This window comes from Pleuronectes platessa, chromosome 18, assembly GCF_947347685.1.
Source record: "Pleuronectes platessa chromosome 18, fPlePla1.1, whole genome shotgun sequence".
Lineage (NCBI taxonomy): Eukaryota > Metazoa > Chordata > Actinopteri > Pleuronectiformes > Pleuronectidae > Pleuronectes > Pleuronectes platessa.
This window is the reverse complement of record NC_070643.1, coordinates 5,377,348-5,400,102: the sequence shown is the minus strand read 5'-3', so window position 1 is coordinate 5,400,102 and position 22,755 is coordinate 5,377,348. Positions and strand designations below refer to the sequence as shown.

At 41.9% G+C, this 22,755-nt stretch overlaps 1 protein-coding gene across 2 annotated transcripts in view; it reads right to left on the bottom strand.

Annotated features, from left to right (window-relative positions):
• The window catches only part of trappc9 (trafficking protein particle complex subunit 9), a 255,348-nt gene that overhangs the window by 76,283 nt on the left and 156,310 nt on the right, over positions 1-22,755 (bottom strand). For both annotated transcript variants that reach the window (XM_053446475.1, XM_053446476.1), the window contains 2 exons: positions 21,468-21,610; positions 10,255-10,365 (listed from right to left, as the gene is read on the bottom strand). In XM_053446475.1, the coding sequence (XP_053302450.1) occupies positions 10,255-10,365; positions 21,468-21,610 (254 nt within the window). The remainder of the gene's footprint in view (positions 1-10,254; positions 10,366-21,467; positions 21,611-22,755) is intronic.

Genomic DNA, 22,755 nt, shown 5'->3' with positions numbered 1-22,755 from the left:
CAGCAGCTCATTCCATCCCCGTCCCACTCAATATGATGTGCTGCAGCAAAAACGAATCCTTACAGCCAATTAGTCCATGTGGATAGGTATGGGAGAATGCTTTTGTACAGATGCTTGGGATGTCATTACAACTGAGGCTTTGTAGACCGTTAGCAGAAATGACAGAGGAGGCTATTTTCATCTCCTCTGCTGAAACCTAGAAGCTGTTTTTGGGGCATTTTGCCATTAATAGACAGCAGAGAGAGGCAGGGCATGGCGAGATAGAAGGGAATGACATGCAACTCAAGCCCCCAGCTAGGATTGAGCTAGGGACAGTGCAGTTCGTAAATAATAACACACTACATTATTGATAATGTAAGTGAATTAAACAATCCCGTGAGAGCAACTGGGGGGGCTTCACTATTGCATGAATGTCAAGAGTTACAGGTGACTGGAGAAAGGAAATGTCAAATAAATATTTGATATTCTTTTGTATGCATGTGTAGATTCAGTGGAGATCAAAAAGATTTGCAGAAAACCCCAAAATATAAAATTATGTGTGGTGATGACCAAGAGGTCTCAGGCAGCTGGATTGAGTGATACTAGAAATACAGTGCTGTGTGAGGTACATGTGAATGCAAAACGCCACCTTAACTAACCCACCTCCAGACAGCATGCAGGGCTAAAACGCCCCCTAGGGAACGCAATAGTTCAAGAAAATGGGGGGAGGGGGAATAAAGGAAAAAGAGAAAGATGCTGAGGGAAAAAACTGACAGTGGTGTGAAGCTGAATCCCCGGAGCACCGGCAGATGTACATCTGAGCAGTCACTTCTCATCTCTGTCAGAAGATCCTTCGCCCCTATCCTCAGTGGATGCAAATATGTTGTGATTAGAGATGATGTTGTTCAGCTAATAGAACCATGTGAACTATTTCCATGGAGTGAGGCTGCTTCAACTGGCTGTGTGTGTGTGTGTGTGTGTGTGTGTGTGTGTGTGCGTGTGTGTGTGTGTGTGTGTGTGTGTGTGTGTGTGTGTGTGTGTGTGTGTGTGTGTGTGTGTGTGTGTGTGTGTGTGTGTGTGTGTGTGTGTGTGTGTGTGTGTGTGTGTGTGTGTGTGTGTGTGTGTGTGTGTGTGTGTGTACAAAATGAGAGTGCTTACACTGGGCTGGGATTTTTGAAGATGGGATAACTGACTGCAGATGCATTATGTGCTCTGCCGCCATAAAATGTAGCAGCCGAAGTGGAAAGGTGGTCACCATGGAAACAAGCTTTGTTTGAGAAGCTTATGCAATGAGGCGTGTCTGCCGTTGCGAGCGCCAATCCAACAGAGCCAAACAGCATAGCCAATGGAGAGGAGACATGGCTAGAGCGCCGCAGCGAGCGCCAACTCCCCACCACTACTACAGGGGGTGTTAATGAGCTGGCTCTGCAATGATAATGGTGGCCGGCATGGGAATAAGTAAGCACCCAGAGGGTCTGACGCTGTGATGAGATGTAAACCTCTGAAAGGCCTGATTAAATCCGCTGGGAGACACAGTTGTGGTGGTGATGATGCAGAGTTGGGGGCTGGGATGAAGAACGTCTGAGAGCATCGTGCTGCTGGCAAAGGAAAACTAGAAGACTTTCAAGGGCGCGTCCATAACATTTAATGGCATCACGATTAGGACAAATATTTAGCTTTCGAAGAGCTCGCTCGGCTTAAAAATCACACCCTCAGTAAAAGCAGTTCTGAAACAATGATATTTTTGTGCTTAAAATAGCAGCTTCACAATTTGATTATCCACTGGCTTGGAATAGGGAGAGTGGTGTCACAGTCATTCCCACTCCTCACCAGGAAGCTGGTTCTTGCACTATTTTCATTTGGTGAAATAGGACCACATACAAGTGTGTGACTGACTGACAGTTGCCTCTTCAATTCTTCAATCAGTTCCAGCAAGTTTCATAAGTAATGTCGGATGGTCTTAGAGCGTCTGATATTCAATGAGGAAACAAACAACAATACCCACTGTTTAGTTCAGTGAGTGGGACTAGGGTTTCTTTTTTCCCTCCATTAACACTACTCAATCACTCTGACATGGTGCCCAACAGAATTATTCAACACCATGTGGCTGCAGAGGGCGCTGTGGCTGAGTAAATGATACATAGCATTTATTGAACTTGTATAGTTTATTAGTTGAGGATTAAATGGAAAGTTCACCAAAATAAAATAGTCAAATACAATACAGTGGGGTCGTAAATGGGGTTTTCTCCCTATTTTCAAAAGCGTGGTCTATCATTTAGAGATCAGGACTTATTGATTTCACATTCAGATTTAGTAATGCTTTAACTCAAAACCTTGCGCTCGCACTCAGTTAGCCCCTGATAGTGCTTCGATTTACTCTGCTTGAACTCAAACATTATGTTGCTTGGACAGATTTCCTTCGCTTCAGCTATTCTTCCCCTGCTCATGTTGCTTCTGTGCAGGTGAATCATATGGATTATTGGATTTTTTTGTGCAACAATTTGAGTGCAAGTTTAGAGTGAAAGCATTTCGAAATCTGACAATGAAGACAAACCTTGAATAAAGTTCTTTATTAGTTCTTGAATAAAGATAGGTACAAAAAAAACATGGTGTGTTTGTTTTATTTGATCAAAGACGTCCTCATAATTTAAGTTCTTTATCAGTATTTAAGACTTGCTTTACACTTTACTCTGGAAAGTTCATTCTTGACCTTGGACATAATTGGTTTTCTATCTCATCTGCTAAGCAATGTTGATCTAAGAAATTTGTTAAAAATTCAGTTTAAACGCTGTTACTACTTCAGAGCTGCCGCTCATTCAAGGATATTTTATGTAAATGGGAGCGGCATTGCAGCATAACTTGGAAAAAGGAGAACGAGTGAAGAGTGAAAACAATGGAGCATCCCCATAAATGCCATGATAGACACAGTCGAATCTAAGATGCTGAGGATGGGGTGAGAGAGATTACATCGCCAGGTGGTTACTGGAGATGTTCTCCAAGTTTTTTATAATTGAACAGCTATCAAGACAAGGGCCTGGGGGCAATCTAATCTTACCCTATACAAAGGAATCACTCAGTAAACCACTGGACTGACTTGCAGCCTAAACCCACGTTATTGCATTGCTTAAGAACTTGTCTTATGGAAATGACTTCTTACTTTTGATTCATATTAATGCCAGAGATTTTAATTTGCTCCATCTCATCATAATATCCTCATTAGATTAAAGATTCAGTTGCAGAAAGGTCAGGGCTGTCAGGCGGTACACAGGATCTCTCCCTTTTCCTCAAATGAAAGAGTATAAAATGAGCAACAGTGAGGTGCTCATTTACATGCTGTTTATGCAGCGTAGTGACCACCTGAACATTTGTCTTGAACAAAGCCACCGAGAAAGAGTTGTAGGGGAATTAGTCATGCCACCAAAACCATTGTGAATGTGCATGGTGAAACATCCTGATGAGTGAATGTTAGAAGAGGATCAATCCTCAAACTTGTGACATCATACTTTCCCCAGAGATAACAATCACAGACTTTTATCTTATAAAAATGTATTTACTTTCAACAGCATATGTAAATTTCCTCTCAAAATAACCTCTGTACTTCATGTCATGGATTCCATGAGAAAACTTTTCTTAGAGATCCTGCTCCATGTTGACATGAGTGCATCACATCCTTTATGCAGATTTGACGCATACTTTTAATTAGGTCCATTTCCATTTATTGCAGCCAGTGAGGTGATCAAGACACTTTGGCTTCACTTTTAGAGGCGGTCGGTCACACCATTCATCTTTATATACAGATTGGCTGCACATTAATGCTGTAAATCTCATGTTCTACCACATCCCAAAGGTTCTACTGGATCACATCTACTGAGTGAGGAGGCGGCTTAAGTTCGTGGTGCGTCATAAAGGGATAAATACTATTGATGAGTGACGAAGAATCCGATTTTACAGTGTCAGCTATACATTCTTATGTCCCCCTCCAATCAGAATTGTGTTAATATATTCGTTAATACAGTTGAATGTTTGAGCTTCGTTTATTGTTATTTAACTACTGATTTAACTTCTAAAAATAGATATTTAGAAATTGAATTCTTTTGAATATTTTAATGAGAAATTGGTGGATGTCCTGTCAAGCAGTTGCAACAGACTTTAATCATTTTTGTTGAAAAATGGCATATGAGACACAACCTATTAATAATTAGTTTATGTCCTTTGTGTTCTCCTCATTATTTTCTGAACTCCCTGTCATTTGGCCTTTATGGACTAATAATATGTGTTATGTCCAAGGCATTTCAAGCCTTATCGGGGGAGCGGAGAGAGGTTTCTGTTGCTGATCTTTATCATTTGACCATTGGGAATTCAACAAAGTCATAAGAGAAGGTCCTTTTTTCAACACGTCTGATGGAAGACATAGTATCACTATATTTCCAAACAATTAAACCACTCGCAGTGGGAGTCTGTCAAGTGCCTTGATGCAAATACTGTTTAACCAAGATTAACATTACACCAGGAAATTCTCCACAATCTAATCATCTCCCAAACGAGAAAGGTACACATCCTCTTCATGTCCCACTCTCACTCATCTGCACTGTTCAAAGAAAAAACATGGGGGAAAAAAGTTTGGATATCACTGCGTGGTGTCACAGCAGTCGTTAGGAACCTTGTCAGGATGCCCAACATCAAAGTGACTATTCACATTCTGAGGTGCTTCCCTTTTTTTCCCCTTCTCCATTAAAGAACACCATCAAGGGTATAAAGACCTTGTACAAAACATGTCGGTGAATGATATGAGAAGATGAAAGCAGCTCTCTCTCACTTAACCTGTTACCCTCTCTTCCCATGTCACCTTCACAGAGAGAGAATACACACTCCACAAACTAACCCTAATGCTCAAACACAACCCATGAGCCCTATGTATTCCAGTAGAAGTATTGCATGAATGTAAGTTATCTCTTGTCAACATCTAAAACTAATTAAATGTACCTGCACTAGAAGATGGAAAAATCTGCCTGTTGCTGTTCTCTTGTTACCCTCATACAGACACAGATCTAGAAACTGCTTAAGCCCCCGTTGAGGCGGCTGTATTTCCTGCCATGCCTGAAGGCTTTTGCCCCTGTTTCTATTTGTATAGCCATGAAAAGGCTCAACTGAACAATTAGAAATCATTTGTCGCAGAGAGAAAGTGTTGATGATTGACAGAGTCATTTTCGCAACTGTCGGATTGAAGACTAAGCTTCACCGGTCGTGGAAGACGACTCCAGGAAACATATTGCCCCTGACACCTCATTCATCATAGAGCAGGAGAGAAATATGAAATGACAGGGCCATCTGATGTTGAGGGAGTACGAGTTGGAGAGACGAGCACATATGGTTCGGCAGACGAAGATCTACGAGTCATGGCCCTGTTCTCGGTATGCAAAATGCTACCCCACTCTGAATGACGGTTGCCTGCGCTACGTCAATGAAAAATGATCAGCATGTTGGCAAAACTGAGCCGCGGATGAAAGGAGGCTGCCTCTACTTCTCCTCTGCCTCTTCTGGGGTGTCTGCAGAAATGTTGACTCTCGTAAAAATAATCAATATGCTCGATCTGAAAATTAATGTATGCATCTGTCAGGGCTCAAGAGAAATCTCCACAGGATGGAGGAGCTGATTGTTGGAGTTAAAGGCAACAGCTGTGTCTACAGGGAATGTAGGACCTGTAGGTCTATATATGCTACATCTGCAGTTGTTACCAGACTTGACATTTAGTGCCTCACAGGCACATTGTGTCACATTGGATCAGTTTCTGGAGAAGCAGGTTTTAAATCATTTATAGAGCTTGTACATTATGCATTCTGACCTCTACTTAGGTTTATATGTATAACATTAACTTTAGGTTTGTATAAATGGGAAATAGGTGAAATTAATATTTGTAGCTAGAAAGAAATCGAAAAGCGTACTCTTAAAAAGAAAAGTAAGGAAAAGTACTCAACGTTCTTTTCAAAGATCGAGATGCAGGATCAGAAACCCAGCTACAGGTTCAACTAGTGCTAGAATGACCTCCTAACCTTTCCTCTCCCAGTTCCTCAACTTCAACATCAATTGTCTAGGCAAATACAGGAATAGTGTTCACTACTGTATGTACAGTTGCGTAGTTTAGTCCAATGGTTTCCAAAGCCTGGAGGTAACAAGATAAATCTGAGGGGTCCTGCAAACATTTAAAATGTGACAAGGACAAATCAAACCTAAGAGACCCTTGTTGAAGAAGCCAGGAAGTTTTGTCCAATTTTTATTGCATTAAATTACTAATTAAAACATGCGTATAAGAAACATTGACAGATACCATTTGAGAAAATGTTTCTGATGTAAAACATTTACTGTTTGATTTAGTCCAGGACCCGTTCATTAACATGGAGGAGGCTGGTTTATGACCCATACTGCAGCCAGCCCACAGGGGGCAATCAAGATGCTTCTGTGATTTAACTTAACTTTTGGAGAGCCATCATGTCACTGATCTTCACAAAGTCAAAGTCAAATTGATATGTCAATTATAAGTAGTGCAGGGGAAATACAGTGCAAAGTAACATAAAATACCCCCAAAAAGTCTAGGTATCCCAAAACTCTAATTAAATAAAGTACTTGATTAAATGTGTGTGTATTAAAGAACCTGAGTCAACATACAGCATATTACACATTCATGCAAGTTTTGTAAGTGCTTAAAGTCCGGCAAAGTCGTACATCGTGCTTGAGTTCCAGAAAGAGCGGTGGGTGGTTAATGGAGAACCAGCATGGGACATTCAGATCAACATCTCTTTTAAGAGGCTCCTGAAAATGGCAAAGTAGCAGCACAGTCTTCCTTTCATTTATTCCTCCTCAAATAGCCACATATTTAAGGGGCACAAGAGCGGGGCGAAGACAGGAGCAGGGTGGATTTCACCTGCAGTCTGTCTTTAAGCAGCAATTCCACTGTGGGTATTACAACACATTAACTCCATCAAGGTAAAAGCTGAAACTGTAGCTTGTGTAGCTATGAGCTGGTCGACACTGGAAGTGGTTTATCTACAGCAACAACACACCTCTGTTCAAAGTAACTGCACGAATAGTTACGCAGAAAAGCAGCTTAATCCACGGGAAACGATTTGCTTCAAGAGAAGAGGAGACACATTTATGGGAAAATGGTGAACGCTAATGATTTCAGCTACAAAAAGATAGGTTTTAAACTTGGAATCATTACCATCAAATATTGATCAGACCGGAAACTACAGCGGCTAAACCACTGAGTCTATTGAGCTGAGAGAGGGTGTTTGCAGATCCTACAACTCTTTGTGGGTTGTTCTGTCCGGCCTCCCTTCTTTTGTTCATTTTGACCAGACCACAAGCCTTCTGTTGTTTGTTGTGAATGTGGATTATGGTTACTTCTTCTTTTGTTTCTTAATAAACAGTGTTCCTGCAACTACTGCATGAGTCTTTTGGTAAATTGGACCTGTATTGTCAAGAGCCATTTGGGGGGCTGTATCAGAGCTGTTTAACTAAACTGCAGGAGAAGGCATCCCGCTCAAAACATAAGAAAAAAGTGTTATTTCTGTTTAAATAATAATCTCCTCATGGCTTCACACAAAACTGTTTCTATCAGACACTGTTCTTCATCTTTTCCCTACAATTTCCCCCTTTTTCAATATAACTTTCCCACCTCAGCCAAGTGTAAACCTCCAGTGATCACTGCTTGGTGTATTGTGTGCAAATTGGATGGAGTGGAGCCCAACTGAAGATAAAAGCAGCTCCTAGCTAATCCCAAAAAGCAAGGAGGTAAATAAAACATTACTTCCCAAAACACATTTTGAGGAACTTCTGAAATGTTTTGGGTGGATCCTGAAATCAAATACAAATACTGCTATAGTAAGCTTGTTGATGTTAACGCCACATTCGTCCACTGGAGAAAAAATACTCCTGACCAGAGTGATAAATTGTTTTGGCTCTGGTCCCCCCCCCCCCCCCTTTTCTTTTCAAACAATGACGTTCCAGCCCTAAAGAGAAAGACCTATGAGTCACCAACAGTGTACCTCTGCTCGTGGCTAAGAATGCACCAGAGAGATGGTGCTGAGAGAAATCATTATTTTTCCCTTTCCAGTGAGCTGAGCAAATGTAAGAGAGAGAAAAAACTTCACAGAAAAACTAGTTTTTCCCCTGTTTTCTCTCCCAACTTTTGTTTTTGGCTAAATACTAAATTTGATACATAGAACTCGCTATTACTAGCTCTAAATTCTAGAATATCATCTTGTCCTGATCCTGTTTTTACCTGAATCACAATCTGAGTAAGTTATTATTAGGCAGTTAACGGTGCCTTTAACAGAGCTAAAATCTCCACAAGAAATGTACACAGGCTGTAAATACAATGGCATCACGACTTTACTTTGTGATTTAAAAATTATAATTATTTTACAGTGCACCCTAAAGGAGTGTGTATTATATCTCTGCAGAGATTGATCTGGCAGTAGTTGTGTTTTTTGACAGTTTGGTTTTCACACAATAAAGATTCTCGAACATACAGAACATTGGATGTAGATTCAACTGACAGACGCAGTTTGGAAAATGTACCTTGCAGTGTCATTGAAAGGCATATAACATAATATTAGAAAAAAGTTATATAATTCCAGGGATGAAGGAGTAGGTATCATAGATTGTTCCTTTCTGTGGCAGTAACAATGAACAACCAACTCTGGTCCCAGTAGAACAACATGTGCCCATTATGGACTTGACTTTGCACTCTGGTCTATCTCTGGTTTATCTGGAGAGGAGGGCGGGGCACTCAAAACAGGTCAATCTGAGGAGGGTTGTTTTAGACAGGGTAAAAAGGTGCTATTTTAAATGATCCTTGTGGTATTTTGACCAAAATATGCTACAGACATTTTCCCCCAAGGAACCATATCAACTGTGGTGAAATGGGCATATGATGAGTCCTTTAAGTAGATTTTCAGGTATCTGTTCTTTACTCGAGTGTTTATTTTCCTGATGACTTTTTACTTTTACCCCCTACATTATAGCACAAATATCTGTAATTTCTACTCCTTACATTCTAAAACTCTCTTGTTACTTGTTTCAACATCCACGGAAGACAACACAACATAAAAGCTGTAACAACAAAGGGAGGGAAATTAAACCGCGAGTAGGCGTTGAATGACTGTACAGTTTATGATACAGAAAATAATACCAGCAGCGACACGGATTAAAGAACCAGTAAGCATTGCCGTGGACAACAGGACAGATACGGAGAAGCAAGACTTTCCCCATCCATTGCATGAGGAGCAGAGGTTGGTGCACCTCACGCTTGTAAGCACGGCGCACCTCTCGCTCACACCCTGCCTTTGGAGACGCGCAGGCCCGGCAACATGTGTGCTGTTGGGTGGGCAGCGCGAGACCCTAGGCGTCCGGAGGTTGGTCGGGCTGCTGTACTGGTAATAATCTTTCCGCAGGTTCAGCTACGGAAACCTTGTTATGACTTTTACTTCCTCTAGATAGTCAAGTTTGATTGGTTCCGCCAGGACCATGACCGACTCGGGCAGGGCCGATCCGAGGACCTCACTAAACCCTCAAAATGGTAGTAGCGAAGAACGGTGTGGACAAAGGAAAGGGACTTAATCAACACGAGCACATCCCTCATCCATTTATTCCCTTTAAAAAATGATCCAGGTGCTCATGCATGACCTCGGTTTGGTCTTTATTATTCTGTCTGAAATTTGGCTTGAAGGAAAACTAGACTGTGTCCAGAGATTTGTTTGTCTTCTCTGTTCCAGCATTGTGCAGTTAACAAAGAGGAAAACAAACCTATTTTTTATGCCTACCTAGAACTTTTCTCTTTTTGCCGAGTTATCAAAAGAGGCATCATGTATCATTGAAGTTAAAAAAAACTGTTTCACTTTTGAACTTGAGTAAATTGCAGAGCTTTTACTTTCCTTCTGTTACTTGACTAAAGGAGCTGAATCAATACTTTTACTTTTACCTTAGTCTTTTTAAGTATTTATACTTCTACTTAAATAAGGAATGTGATTAGTTTTGCCATCTCTGTGCATTCCATTCCACTGTATATATATATATATATATATATATTCTCACGCTGTATTTATTAGTTTTTTTCACTTCAGCCGTAAGTTTTTATTTCACTACAAAAAGCAAAGAGATGAAAAAGAGAATTGGAAAATTAATATAATCTGACACGAGACATCTGGCCTTGAGTTGTATTTGTATAGAAGTCAAATGTTAAGACTAAATCATGTGACCATAGAACTTTCCACTCACCTCTGGCACTCGCTGGCATGGAGAACCAGGTCCTGGTTGTTCTTGGCACTGACGGTGAGCTCATGCTCCGTTGGGTTGAAGATGTCGAGCAGCAGGTGACAATGGCGGGTGCTGTGGACACATACAGCCAAAATGAAATACTGTAAAACCAAAACATGCGTGTTCACACAGTTAATAAGATTGAGTTGGTTTCTGTTTCCACAGACCATTGTGAAATGGTGCTCAGCTCTAATGTCTTTATACATTTTCCACAACAAAATAACAATGAGCTCGCAAGGATTCAAGCCCTATAGGGTCTGCCCATGTAACCTGTGCATGATGACTTGCTAATGAATGTGGCTGTTTATAATTCATGCACAAGTTACTTTCTAAAAATACAGAGCAACATGCACGCACACAGCAAACGCATGAGATCAAGAGAGGAGACCGTGTGAAGCACCCATCAGTCCTTGTCATAACATCAAAGGTGGCGGCGCTTTCATCAGGCCCACAGGCCTGGCTGGAGCAGGCCATCTCCACATCATACCAGGCCTGCTTTTCTCATGCAGATCTGAGGACAGCCAATTTGTGATTTAGATCAAGACTGGAGAGATGACGCAAGGTTTTCAAAGGGTTAATTTTAACCCCTGAGTAGTTGTTTTTTTCCTTCCACGTTATGAAACGATGAAAGGAATGGATCTCTCAAACCAGAACTGCAGCCAGTGTGCTGTTTCTGGATGTGAGGATATGACTAAATGCTGTATTGGATACAAGATTGTGTAACATCCACCACAGCTTACAGAGGTTGATGAGGAAGCTACGCACACTGCTCTTATATCGCACCAGGAGCATTATAAAGAGTAAAATATAAAATAAATATATATTTATATATAGTTTTTGCCTGTTTAGTACTGAGCTGCATAATACTGTTGTTCATGGTGTTTCCCAGGAAAAACAATGGGTTAAAAATATATGTAATGAAGGTGGGGAAAGTAAAGCAAAGTGATGACAATGAAGTGACAACAGCTTTGAAAAAAGATGATACATCTACAATGACCTGGTGACATGAAAGGTTCAGTGTGTAGGATTCAGGAATAAGGTGACTGAAAATATTTATGGGGAAAAGAAAGAACTAACTTATAGCATTAAGATATGAAATAAGTAAAATTACCAGCCTGTGGTAATATGCCTTCCACAACCAGTGCATTTTTTTCCTGATTAATATGAGGTCACAGTGACCCTTGACACTGGTCAAAATATGAAGAAATTCCTTAAAGGACGGACCTCCGATGTTTAGTGAGGCCATGCTGTCCCAAATTCGAAAGGATTCTCTCGAGGCTTTCTAAAGATGATTTGTTCACAAGGCAACTACAGTTTTGTGAGGTCACAGTGATCTTTGGCCACCAATTTCTAATCAGATCCTCCTTGAGCCCAAGTGAATATTTGTGCCAAATGTAATGAGACTGCCAGTGGGTTTTTCAGATATTTCACGTTCACTAGAACATAAGGTCGCAGCGACCTTGAAAATTGACCTTTAATCACCAAAATATAATTTGTTCATGCTTGAGACAAACTAAAGATTTGTACCAAATTTGATCAAATTCCATCAAGGTGCTCTTGATATATGATGTTTTACGCGATTGTGACGGAAAGCACAACCTTAAATAAAATGCTTCTGGACACTTGTCTTTCACTGGCCTTGAGGCCTTAACAGATGAAGTGAGTTGAAGTTTAACAAACAATAACATGACAAAATCATTGGTCAAGTAATGGATCCTAACTGAGTTTTATTTCGTACTTTGAATAACATTTAAGTCACTATAAGTTTATGAAACATTTTTCTGAACAAATCGTCTAGAAAAGGGTTTTGGTTCTTTCCTTTTATTTTTCAAAACGCACCACCCTCAGATTTAAAGAAGGGGATTTTTTAGAGCACACTCCAAAGCAATTACAGCTATTTTCGTTCAGCATGAACAGAAAGCGGATATGCAAACTTATCCTTTGTGCAAATGAATTGCAGCCCATCCATCAGCCGATCTTCCCTCCAGGTTACGCTAAGCCCCCCTCCCAGCCAGCATCTCGCCTCTTAAATCTCCGGGTTAATGGACGCTTAAGTTGAGCTTCCCCGAGTCTCTAATAAACTGCTGTTGCAATTAACAGAGTTTTGTTTTTTTCCAGGGCCAACCAGGGTTTTGTTTACTGTCTCGTTGTCTTTGTTGGTGGACATGATTAAGGGGCTGAGTGGGGCGAGGTACTGATTTATAGACCAGGGAGTTTGGCTGAGGTGATCAATCAGACGACCCGTTTAGGAAACACAGGCTCATTGTTTGTGCACTAAGTACAGAAGATAAAGTGAGGGCACAGATATATGCACCTTTTGATTTGAGGAGCTCACAACCGCAGCCCAGACGAACAGACTCAAATTTAGTCAAACCAATAGACATACTGACATAACTGTGGCAAAGGAATGAACCAGTTCATTCATTTAACAAAAACTAAGCGGATCAAATGTCTACAATGTAACAAAGCCATGGAGCTTGGTTCTGACCATAGTGTGAAAATATCAGGTGTGAAAACCATCAGGTGTAAAAACAGCCTTAATCTCAGGACTCAAGGTTCCAACACACTAACCACTGAGGTTTTTAACCCTTAATCTGATTGGAAAATGACAATCCAATCAGTCTAATCAGAGGGTTCTATTAGCAACATCTCCGCCACAGGTTCAAAAGGTAAATAGATTTTGTTATGATTGATGATAGCGTGGCCTCCTCCATGACTCAGGTGGGTTTAACTATAGCACACTTAATATTTACTATATTATTCAACACCATCACCAATGACAACTATTAGAATTCATACTTGTGTGGGAACCCCTTTGTGTCTGTGCACATGTTCACAATAGCTCCTCATTTTTCCTCAGTGTCTCAGAAATCATTTCCTACAAAGCATTATGTTGAGTCACTGCATTGGGGTCTAAGATCTAATCTAAATAAATAATTCAGAAGCAACATGAAGGTTTCTAACTATTTGTCTCCATTTCAGTCTGCGAATGTTTGAATTCCTCTGAGTGTGGAAGAGAGGGAACAAAACTATAGCCAGTGTTTCAAAGACACTCATTCTTTGCTCATAGGGTACAAAGCAAATCATCCATCAATGAAATATCAATACTACTACCTTATGAAGATACAATAAAGGCCAGAATAACTCTGGCTGCCTGGGCTGCTCTTGTATGAACGTGTCACTGTACTTGCGATGTATTAAGAGAAAATTAATTGTAAGGAGACAGCCATGAACACAGACCTTTTCCTGGTACGGGGGGGGGGGGGGGGGGGTTGAACTCCGCCACACTAGCAAATGAACTATGTAATTGCCTCCTTTCATTTTAATTGATTTAGCTTTATTTTATTTTTTTATAACTGGTGCAAGATGACGAAATTGCTGAACGGTAACAAGCTGACCATCTTTGCCTTGACACAAAAAGACAAATCAGTCTATTGCTGTCAGAGTGTGGTGTGACACTTATAGTTTGGCCGAGGCGTGGGGTTATTGTGAGGCAGTGGGAGGTAGAATTGCCACACACCACGGACTGAGGCAAAATCGTACAGATCAATAGAGCCGGGCCCACAGCTCAGTCAATTCTGCAAATCTGCAATCAATACGTGCTGATTTTGAAACGCTGCTCTGGCACAAAAACGTGACATATTCCATGCGCAGAAAACGTAATGGCATTAATTAGCCGGGCTGGATTTAGAGGACTGCCAATGATGGGCTATTTTTAGCTACAGGAGCTTATAAGAGACAGCTGACGTTTATGTCCACGTTTAAAGATTGAAAGTGGAAATTGGCTAAGAAACTAATTACTGGCTCGTCGGTGTGTGCACAACATTAAATAGGGAAATTGAAATCAAATACTCACAGTCTAAAGGGCCAGTTCACCCAAAAGACATTTCTTCCTTTAACAGTGGACTTGGTTTTATTATAAGAAAACTGCTTCCACTCTAAAATATTAAAACTGAATGGATTTGTATTTGTTTTTCCTGGAGCAAAATGTCTCCGCAGTTGGAATTACAGTTCTTTACAATGACGTCTATCAGATGTAGGCAGCGGAGCAGCAGAGGTTTCCCTTCATACAGGAGCTGCAACGTGTTAGAATTAGTGCAGTGACACACAGGATGCACTTTCTTAAAAACACTTTGGAGGACCAGTTAATTCCCCCCCAGCAGAGCTTTGTATTTTCCAGGGCAACACAATGCTGAGCAAATGGTCTCCATAAAGTATGGATCAGTGGGTATTTCACACGTCCAGGCGCAGTGTTACTTTCTCTAAGAGATCTGTCACCTTACATATGGCCTAACCCCTGAAGAGGGTCCTCTGCGTGCCAAAGGAAAATGGCCATCGAATCGTGCCATACACATCTAATGAAGAGGCAAAAGAGAGAGGAGAGTGGAAAAGCATATCCTCCTTGGAAAAGGAACCTAATTTAATTCCACTTGGGGAAATGGCATGTCCTGCAGTAGGTTTTTTATGTATTAGGGTTCGAGCAAAACCCTTACATGCATTGATTCCCCAATGGAAACTGTATGCGAGAGAGCAAGACTAAGAGAAAAAAGTAAAGTCTGCATTGTACTTATTTGAAAAGAGATGCTGTAAGCCAAAAAAACAAAGGTTAATATATCCTGAGGCATAAAGGAGCAGAAGCGCTGATAAGAAATAAGCAAAGAGAGATCTGGAGAGCAGTCATGAAAGAAGAAATGAAAGGCACAAGAGAAGAGAGGCAGAAGGGAGGAAACAGACAGAGATGAAAAGAAAAAGTCAAAGGAGATAGAGATGGGATACTGGATTGTCCTTGTGGGTTTGCACAGAAACGTACTGATTAACTCTTATTAGTAGAGTATAAACAGTTTGTTTACAGATTTAAAAATAAAATAGTTGTTTTATAAAATGTTGTGGTTTGGTACAAAGTGTTTCTTGGGGGAGGTGGGATTGGTTCGGTTTGGCTCACCAGGCCAAGCAGCCCTTATTTCACGGTGTCACTTCCTTTTCATGTTTTCTTCGAGAGAGAGTTTGAAAGGCAGAGTGACAGTGGAACTGCAAGACAGAGACAGGAAGAAGCATCACGGCGCTGCAGAGGGAAGAAGATTCGACATTCTGAAACCTCAGTTTCCTGAGGTGCAGTGACATTATCTCTGCCTGCCCCTGTTGGATACATCAAAGTCATAAGAGAATCACATGGAGGCAAATGTTGATTCTGGTACAAAGCTGAACCACATGCTGCCAACTACCAGCTGTGAGCAGGTCAACAGTGCACCCAGACCCACACACACAAGCTCTACTCTGTCCTTTCAGTGTAGAAGGCACAAGCTTTCAAAAACTCCCCGGCTTCTCCCTGAACCTTTCCTCCACAACAGCTGTCATCAAGGTGATCGACAGCCCATATGGCCATCTGAAGGTGGCAGGTAAGTGTTCCATGATGGACGCTGTCGAAGCCTGATTATACACATCAGATCCCCAGGCTACCTTGATAATAAATGGCATAACCATCCCCCTGCCAGTGGACACAGAATATTACACTAACTGCCTGTATTTTCTGCAACAACCACATAATGGTACAGTAGAATACCTGCTGCTTGCATAAGTGTGATGGGAAAACTTACTTTGCTCTCATAATAAAACTCCCAGTGCGGAGCATGAACAGGATCATGATGAGAATGATCAGCTTGTGCAACCTGTAAAAGGCAGATGTGTGCTCGCACTCGTGACTCTGCACCTCCTTACGAGGATATAAGCTCCCTCTTGGGAGAAGCTCCTCTGTACGTTTCCACTCCATTACCAGAGCAAAAGTGTGTTACGGGTGGGAGAGCAGTGCTTTTAATGGGAGAGAGGGGAGGCAGTGTGGAAGTAAAAAAAAAAAGGGGGGGGGGGGGCTGCTTCCCGATTTTCCCCCCGATGTCTTGATACATCTTTGTACCTTTAACAGACATTCTTTATTTTTAATGGACAAATGAATTCAATCAACTCATCATTTCATCTTTAAATCGAACAGATTAAACCTATTTCAATTTACCATTTCATAATGAATACTGCGATACTATCTCTAAAGGCTAAGGGCGGAGAGATGCAGCACAAAGAGACACATACGAATGGAGGGACAAAGAAAGAGAGTTGAAGAACCTTGTGAAAAGAAAAGAGCAGCAGCAGAGGAAAGGCATCAGGATGAAAAAGACGGAGAGAAAGTAAGGTAGAGAGGAGAAAGAGAAAATGGACGATTGTGGAAGAAAAGGAGATGAGAAAAGAAACAGCAGAGCTAAATCACAAACTAAGGTGAGCAGGAAAAAGCACCTGCGAAAAGTAAATTTAAGGAGGTTTCTTTTCATATTATCTGAGAAACAGAGGAAGAGGGGAAAATGGATGAATTGATAAGCAGGGGGAGATGGGTGAGAGAGACAGAAACCAAAAACAGATCGAACGGATAAGCTGCCGTATTATTGAGCAATTTCATACATCCACTTACAAAGTCTCTTTTAACTCACAGCTGAGAAATTCAATATCAGTTATCTCAACAAGTAAAGTGTGTGAGAGGACGTTAATGTGGTCGCCTCCAAAGGGGAAAAAACATCTAAGACATTTAGCCAAATACTGTATGAATGTGTGTGTGTGCAAAGCTTCAGAGTGTCACCATTACATTTTAGAAGGGCTGTCATCAGTGTTGCCATAGTTACTTTGAAAAAGTAACTTAGTTACTTGATTTTAAAAGTAACTAAGTTAGATTACAAGTTACTTGATTTTAAAAGTAACTAAGTTAGATTACAAGTTACTTTATTAGTTACATTCAGCAGCTGCCGACAACACCCCCGCTGCCTCAACATAAAAATGACAACCGGTTTTGCCAACACTAACTTTATTAGACACCGCCGGAGGTCCCCCCGCCGCGCGAACGGAGGGTTCCCCCAACGGGCGCTGTAGCTGAGGTGATCTGACGGGACCGACACGCGTCCAGAGTCGCTGCCACCGACCGCCGTACCCGGTCCCCTCCAACCGGTCCCCGCCTTCCGCAGCGCCGACGGACACCGCCCCGCGGCATACTAGAAGGAAAGCCCCCGCACCGCGGATGAGCACCTCCCCCCCTAAAAAAACGTCGAGGCGTGCCGCACACCGAGCCTCCGGCGGCGTGGTGAGGAGGGCGACGGGGCGACTGCTCCCCCAGCCGCAGGACGTGCCCAGCGGGTTAACCACAAATACCGAAATAGTAACGCAAGGTGACTTGGACAAGTAATTTTAATCTGATTACTGGTTTGGAAATAGTAACGCGTTAGATTACTCGTTACTGAAAAAAGTGGTCAGATTAGAGTAACGCGTTACTAAGTAGCGCGTTACCGGCATCACTGGCTGTCATTAAACTGTTAAAGGTACCTAATGTGTGAGAGAACACTCACTGTGAGTCACGTCGACATCTCATATGCAGAGAAAAAGAGAAAAAGTCGTACACACATGCACATACATGCACAAACACTTACCATTTACTTCCAATCATTGTGGATACTCCAACCAAAACATCCCTAATCTTAACCATGACCAATTCAAACCTAACCCTAACCTGACCTAGACCAGAACCTCAGAAACAGCAGTTTGCCTCGTTAGGATCGGACTTTGGTCTGGTGTACTGGTCCTGACAAGATCAGTGTCTATGCTGGATAAGGTCGTAAAGAGGCAAGAAAAAACAAACACACACGCGAGCACACACAGACACACCATTATTATTTTCAGTGTATAAATATAATATTAAAAAATATATATTTCACTCATCCTCAAGGTAGTTTATTGTTTGAGGAATTTTGACAAACTTGTAGCACAAACAAAACCAAGCAGTGTGGAAAAAATCCCAAGAGCATCAGAGAAACCTGTGAACAGATGCTTCACTAGTGCGAGCATTAGGAGAAAGCTGGAGCTGGAGTGCAGAACATATGTCCAAACAACAAAATATACGAGTTCAGAATTCGAGCAAAAGCCAAGCAAAAAGGAGCACAGGGGCTATTTGAGTGCATTGAAAGACCGCGCAGGGGAAAGACAGTAGGAATCATTTATATTAAAGCATTCAGATACTTTCAATTTTGGTATTGCAACTATGAAATTTGGTAGACTGGAAATATTACTATCGTGCAGAACTGATAACAGAACTTTATTTCTGTTGCCTTAAAACCCCTTTGAAAGGACTGAAAATCGAACTAACCCTTCCCCATCTGGAAGGGAAAAAAAACATTAATACCTTCCTTTTGGTTCCCACCTGCAGCTCCTATGGCAACCTTGAAGGTCCACAGAATGGACACCATAATGAGGTGTCTTCCATTTTACTCATGCCTCAGGTTAGTTTCTACTGGCATTCTTCGAAAGGTCAGGAAGAGTAAAGAACCACTGGAGCGGGCCTGTGAAGCCCATCGAGCCACTAAATGTGATACCGCATTATACAAATAAACCTTTCCAAGCACTTTCTACACATTTTCAAAGGTTTGGAGCTTTGCTCAAGAGCCTGTGGATACTGTGTGTCGGTGAGATGAGGCAGAAAGTGCAGTGGGTGTGGTAGAGGTGAGGAAGAAGGGTGATGGTAAAGCATCCACCGCAGCATATCTATCAGACGAGATGGATGGCTTCAACTGCAGATATTATTACAGCTAATGATTCACCTCAAGTGGCCATTACTCCACTGCGATTTGTCCTCCGTTCGCTTGGATATTTTTCACTCCCGGTTGGGGTAGACGAGACGTGGTGGTGGTGGAGCGAGACTCGGGCGTGGGTGTGTGCGAGGAAGTGTGAGCATGTCTACAGTATCGCACTGTATGAGAGGGTATAAGAGGAGTGAATATGGATTCAATGTCCATTCACATCTGCTACTTTCTGACCTGTCAGTGATGATACCGTTTCTAAGTCGGGTTTTGATATCAATAACGCCAGAGCGAGAGTGTTGCTGCAGAGGGAAGGTCAATATGTATTCACCGCATCATGAGATAAAGTAAACGGCAGTCCTATCGTATGTCAGATAAAATGGAGCTTTGGCATTGAGATTCATCATCAATTACTGTGACAAGAGCTGCTTTGAGGTAGATTTTACTTAGCTAGTGTGGTACTTGACTGAAGGTTGAGTAGTATTCCCATTTTATGTGACAATGACCGAATACACCGTGTGGTGATTGCTGATACTGTTCTTAGTGATTGAGAAATGTGGCTTTTGAATTGCACTGTCAAAAAGGACCTGGTGCAAACACAGCAACAAAATTGGATGCATGTCGGCTCCAAAACTGACTAGAAGGACACAGATCAGCTGAAGGGGCCGTGTGTGTGAATGGAACATCTGAATGAGAGGCTCTGGACTCTCTCTAGAGTTTCTCCTGCAAACCTCCAGTAAAATCTAACCTGAGAAAGCGGCAAGAGATCCTCAGCAGGATTCTCCGCAAGCAATTGGACGTGTTGATGGCCTTTCTAACATGCCACAGACGCAAACATTTAAACACACACACACGCAAAAAATCAAACACCTGAGGAAAAAAAGCTGTGCGAAGATGTTATGAGAGCTTTCAGTGATAAAGGTGCTGGTGTCAAAGTGCTGTAAACTAAAATATATGATCTGCATAGCGGAATTAATACGTTGCTTCCGGCCTCTTCCTGCTCCACCAGCCCTCACCTCGACGCTCCACAGACTTCTGTTTTGTGTTGCTGTGAACACGCCTGAGGTAGGGAACTCCTGCTGTGTTGTTCATGTTCAACCTAGATTCATCCTCTTAATGTAACATGAACAGCCCAGTCTTCTTTATCTATTACTTTAATGTTTTGATGGCTTGCACTGTGCTTTATGTTTAGCTTAGTCTCCAGACTCTCATCTCACTAAGCTACATATCAGGCCTTGACAGAGCAGCTGAATTCGGCCCCTAAAGACCAAAACTTGTGGAATCAAGCTTGTGGCATGTGGCTCAAGCTTATTCCAGCTCCACTGTTCAGTTTGGGTCATGGCAGTTTCTAACAACCTGTTCTGTATGCAACGGCTTAGGTTGTGTACTGTGCAGAAATATTGGGAGTAGTTTTTATGACAACTTTAGTAAAATTATGCAATTAAAGTACAACAAGGGTCCCACACTCCCAAAGGGTCACACACTTGGTGTTTAAACTGACATACAGATGAAGCACACTGGTGAAAATATAATTTTCGACCAATAGATGGAAACTTTGAAAATAAAAAACAGCATTGTCAGCTGGTTGACTTGTTTGTGTAATGTATTGCACTCATACTGATGCCACAAATACACAAGCTTATCCTCCTTTTATGCCATCTACCTGGTACGAGAAAAAAGCCTCATGCAAAGTAGTGTTACTTCCACATCAGCACACAAAGCATCTGCTACAGTGTGTTTCTGCTCACTGACCCAATCGCTGTCCCTTTGGTACTACACGTGCCTCCCTGACTTCAAGAGGGCTCAATCAGACCCAGAATCCTCCTGATTATCCTTGAGTGTACAGCAGACATTCGTGTCAAGCTTGTTTCCAGCAGCAGCTGGCAGCTTTGTTCAGCACAACACCTCTGATAACCCTACTTTGCTCAGGTCCGTTGTTTTGGTTAACACTTTCCCCAGTGCGTGCAGAAACAACTGTCGGGTTTCTGCTACGTTCCGAGCCGTTTCACCTTGCTGCAGGTCCTCCCTCCTAACTCCCCCGCTGACCTGCGCTCACTTTACCCATTAACAATAAACACCAACACTAGTCAGAAGTTATTAGGAGACGTACAGGACTTAAAGTTGACTTAATGTTTTGCTCTAAAGTATAGGAAACACATATTTAAACACATTGAAATAAAGTCCAAGATGTTTGCGTGCACGCAGTTCACACACAAGACGTAACGTGCCGTGCACAGCCAGGATATCATCAATCAGTGCGACAGGGACGAGGAGACACACACACACTAATGCTTGAGTGTATTATAAAATTATTGTCCATTATTCATAATCAAGGTAAAAGCTTGAAATAATCGTGCTATTGATTTGAAGTCAGTGCTTCCAACCTTATTTTTCTACTGGAATCTGCTTTTGAGAATGATGATTTTTCTTTAGGGCAGATCTTCAATGAGCAAACAGATCACATTAAAAAAAGTAGTGGCCTGTGTGTGTGTGTGTGTGTGTGTGTGTGTGTGTGTGTGTGTGTGTGTGTGTGTGTGTGTGTGTGTGTGTGTGTGTGTGTGTGTGTGTGTGTTTTACCTGGTAGCAGGGAGGGTGCTGACTCTGGTGAAGAACACAGAAGGCTCCACATCAACATGGACTCCCAGAGACAGTTCCCTGTAGTAGCCCTCCACTTTGCCTGCTCCGCCAGAGTACTTAAAGTTCATCACTGCTTCCAAAGTCTGCAAAAGAACAAGGCAGGGACATACAGTATCTTTAGATCAAGCTGCTTTGACTGTGTGCTACACAGAGGGGGCAAAAGAAAACTGTGTTCCAAAGGAATATCTGTATGGCAGACTTGAGTGGGATTTGGGTCAGAGGTCATGGTCAGCATGATGTGTCCCATCAGCAAAACAGATGTGTTTTTCAAATCAATGGACCCGGATGAGTAATCAAAGCAAAAAAATATGCTGCATATTTGTGACCTCCACTAGTCCCAAAACAACTTCTACAAGGAATCCTTCATTCCTTCGGCAATAACCACCCTCAGCAAGCACCCTGATTGATCAGTGGTCCATATCAGTTAATTCAGTACATAGTGGGAGAGGTGGGATTTTTCTGACCATGGTCCATAGCAACAGAGGGGGAGGTGGACTCTACTCAGGCAGCCAAGTGGGCAAAGGATGGGGGATATAAAAGCAAAGGGAGCATCCAAGGTCCCGCTTTTCTTCCTATATGGCATATATCATCTCCCCATGTATTGCTGATGGAGGCACTGGCAGTGCCTTTGCAGAACAAATTTCGCTGATTCCCTGATTGTTTTGACTCTTTCGCCTCTTGTGGGGAACAGATCCAAAGTGGAGCGATGCAGAGCTTGCTGGCTAGACGTCTGGCATATTACGACTTAATGACAGAAGCACAGCCGAGTGAAGAAAGAGAGATGAAAACATTAGAGGGGATTATTATTATTGCAGACCAAGCACCTGAATGCTAAACTTTCACTTACATTAGGGCTGCATTTGCTTTATTTCACATCTTTGTCATACTTCTATATAGTATATCTAATACTATATGAATTTCCACCCTTCTTTACTAAGCTTAGTGATCTGCTGACCTCTCTTCCCGCCATGCCAAGTGGTTGATATTTAGGTTTTTACCTCCACCAAAGTGGTTATGTTTTACCTCTGTCAGCCGATGTGTTTATTGGTTGGTTTGCTTGTTTGTTTGTGTGTATGATTGTCAGTAGGATGACACAAAAAGTGCAGAACGGAATTTCACAAAATGGGACATGGGAAAAGAGAGAAAGAACCCATTAAGTTTTTAAATATCCAGGAACTTTACTTGAGCTTACTACAAGCTTACTACAAGCATTTATTGATATTATCAC